General features: G+C 34.8%; 1 protein-coding gene across 1 annotated transcript; it reads left to right on the forward strand.

Annotated features, from left to right (window-relative positions):
• Window positions 1-1,440: 1,440 nt before the first annotated feature.
• On the forward strand, window positions 1,441-1,945 carry LOC107907692 (putative homeobox-leucine zipper protein ATHB-51). The gene is made up of 2 exons (XM_016835023.1): window positions 1,441-1,602; window positions 1,760-1,945. Exons 1-2 carry the CDS (start codon window positions 1,441-1,443, stop codon window positions 1,943-1,945), a joined length of 348 nt encoding a protein of 115 aa, XP_016690512.1.
• The last annotated feature ends 486 nt before the right edge of the window (window positions 1,946-2,431 follow it).

Below are 2,431 nucleotides of genomic sequence, written 5' to 3' on the forward strand. Positions count from 1 at the left end.
TATTATATCTCATGATTTACAATTCCATTGCTCACATCATTTCTTTTATAAGAAACTAGACTCAATAAGCTTTAGTTTCATATTTTATTCATCCTCTAATTCAATCTCTACAATTTTTGGTGATTTTTCAAAGTTACACTACTGCTGCTGTCCAAAACTGCTTTAGTGCAAAATGTTGATTTCCATTTTGCCCCAAATTTCACAGTTTATACAATTCGGTCCTTTCTCAATTAACCCCTCAATTAATCTAATTTTCTCAATTAGTACTTTACTAGACATTATAAGTTGTTACACAACTATTGAAATTCAGAATTTTCACATATAACTCTATCTTCAAACTCTTTTACTATTAGGTCCCAAACATTCACTTTCTATTCAATTCTTTCAATAAAATCAGCATATGAACAATTTAAAGCTCTAATTTCATGCTAAATCATCATATACTTCCAGCACATATTCATATCAACTTTCAACTTCTTTCATAAAATCAAAAACTAATGGATTTAACAAGTGGGCCTAGTTGTAAAAGTCATAAAAATACAAAAATTTCAAGAAATAGTCAAGAATTGAACTTACTTGTAATAAAAATATGAAGAACCAGCTTGAAGAAGCCCTTCCATGGTGTTTTAGCTGATGATAATTCAGAAAAATGAAGAGAAATCTAGATAATTCCACTTGGGTCCTAACTTTATTAAGCAAATTTTGCAATTTTCCAATTTTGCCCTTAATTCTCCTTACTTTCTTGCTGATTTCATGCCTCTGCCGTCCAGCCCAAATAGACCTTGGGTATATTTGCCTTTTAAGCCCTCTTCCTTTTATCATTTAAGCTATTTAATCATTTCCCAAAAATTTGCATTTGTTACAATTTAGTCCTTTTAGTTCAATTAATTATCGGAAGTTTAAAATTTCTTAACGAAACTTTAATACTAACTTTTTAACACTCCATAAATATTTATAAAAATATTTATGGCTCAGTTTAAAATCCCCGAGGTCTTGATACCTCATTTCGATTCTAATTATTTTAATATTTATTTCTAGTGCACTATTCACTATTTCAAAAATTTTCCTAACTTCATATTTAACTTATACTTACTAAATTAATAATATTTTCTACCCATTTGTCGAATTTAGTGATCTCGAATCACCGTTCCGACACCTCTGAAAATTCAAGCCATTACATTTTTTTTTCGTCGGATTTGTGGTCCCGAAACCACTGTTCCGACTAAGCCTAAAATCGGGCTATTACAACTATAGCTATGATCAATGTCCAGGTATATATGAATTCTGATGCTAAGTGTGTAAATATTATTTGTTTGAATTACTTTGCTATATGCTGTTCCGTCTTCTTCTTCCGCGGAGACCAGCAGGGACAAAAGCAGCTACAACGCTCAAGAGAAGACCACAACTGTTTATTAGAGAGGAGTTTCCAGGAAGGAAGAGATGAAGCTTTCCAGGGAACTTGGACTCCAACCAAGGCAAATTGTTATCTGGTTCCAATACAGGCCTGCTGAATGGAAAGCTAGACAGCTTGAGCGCTTATATGATACCCTTAAACACGACTATGATGTTATTTCCAGGGAAAAACAGAAGCTTCAAGATGAGGTTAATTATTTAGCCCAGGGGTTGATAGATGGATAATGTTCAAACCCCGGACTCTCTCTTTCCATGCACAGTTCACCCAATTTGAATACTTATATAAACTCTCACACCTCCTGGTGCAGTGCAAGTCATGAAATGGAAAGGTATGCTAGTGCAACAGGCGTCAAGAGAGCAAGTCGTCTCCACAGTTGACACTAAAATCTCCGGTAAAGAGACCGTGGAAAGCACCTCAGTTCCCAGCTCTAACAAGACAACGGTAGCAGCAAGCCCGCATGTCCCAATCCCCGAATGCAACTACGTTTTCAATCTCCTTACTGGGGGTGCAAAACTGCCTTCTTATCCCTAATAGACAAAACTTAATCAACTTGTTTATATTTTGATTAGACTGAGTTAATTTAGCATGGCCAGCTTATAATTTACAACATTCAGTTTTACAAGTTTTCTCAGACCATCGGCTACACTACGATGAGGATGATTTGGTTGGAAAATTGACATTTATATCAATTCACTAATACAAATGCAACTGGATTAATGTTCAAGCTGCAGCATATCGGATTATGAACTTGAATTACTTTTGCATGATGATTAAAGCTGATTTTTCTTGGCGTTTGTTTTCTGCTTTCTAACACGATCTCTATGTTTGGGAATTTTGACAATTCGGAGAGCAACGTCTCCCAGATGTCCACCCAAATTCACTTGCTTATACGGTAAAAACTTGAACGCACTCTGTTACCACCGAACAATGAATACTATCCACTAATTACATAAATGAAAGCTCTAGAGAACATCATTTACAGCACGACTAAACCGAATGTGTTATTAGTTCAACTTA

Source organism: Gossypium hirsutum, chromosome D09, assembly GCF_007990345.1.
Source record: "Gossypium hirsutum isolate 1008001.06 chromosome D09, Gossypium_hirsutum_v2.1, whole genome shotgun sequence".
Classification (NCBI taxonomy): Eukaryota; Viridiplantae; Streptophyta; class Magnoliopsida; order Malvales; family Malvaceae; genus Gossypium; species Gossypium hirsutum.

What these genes read in the sequence shown, in the direction of transcription:
- LOC107907692 (XM_016835023.1), top strand. Translation starts at nt 1,441, where the DNA reads ATGAAGCTTTCCAGGGAACTTGGACTCCAACCAAGGCAAATTGTTATC. An exon ending in AACAGAAGCTTCAAGATGAG is followed by an intron (nt 1,603 to 1,759) that starts GTTAATTATTTA and finishes CTAGTGCAACAG; the next exon opens with GCGTCAAGAGAGCAAGTCGT.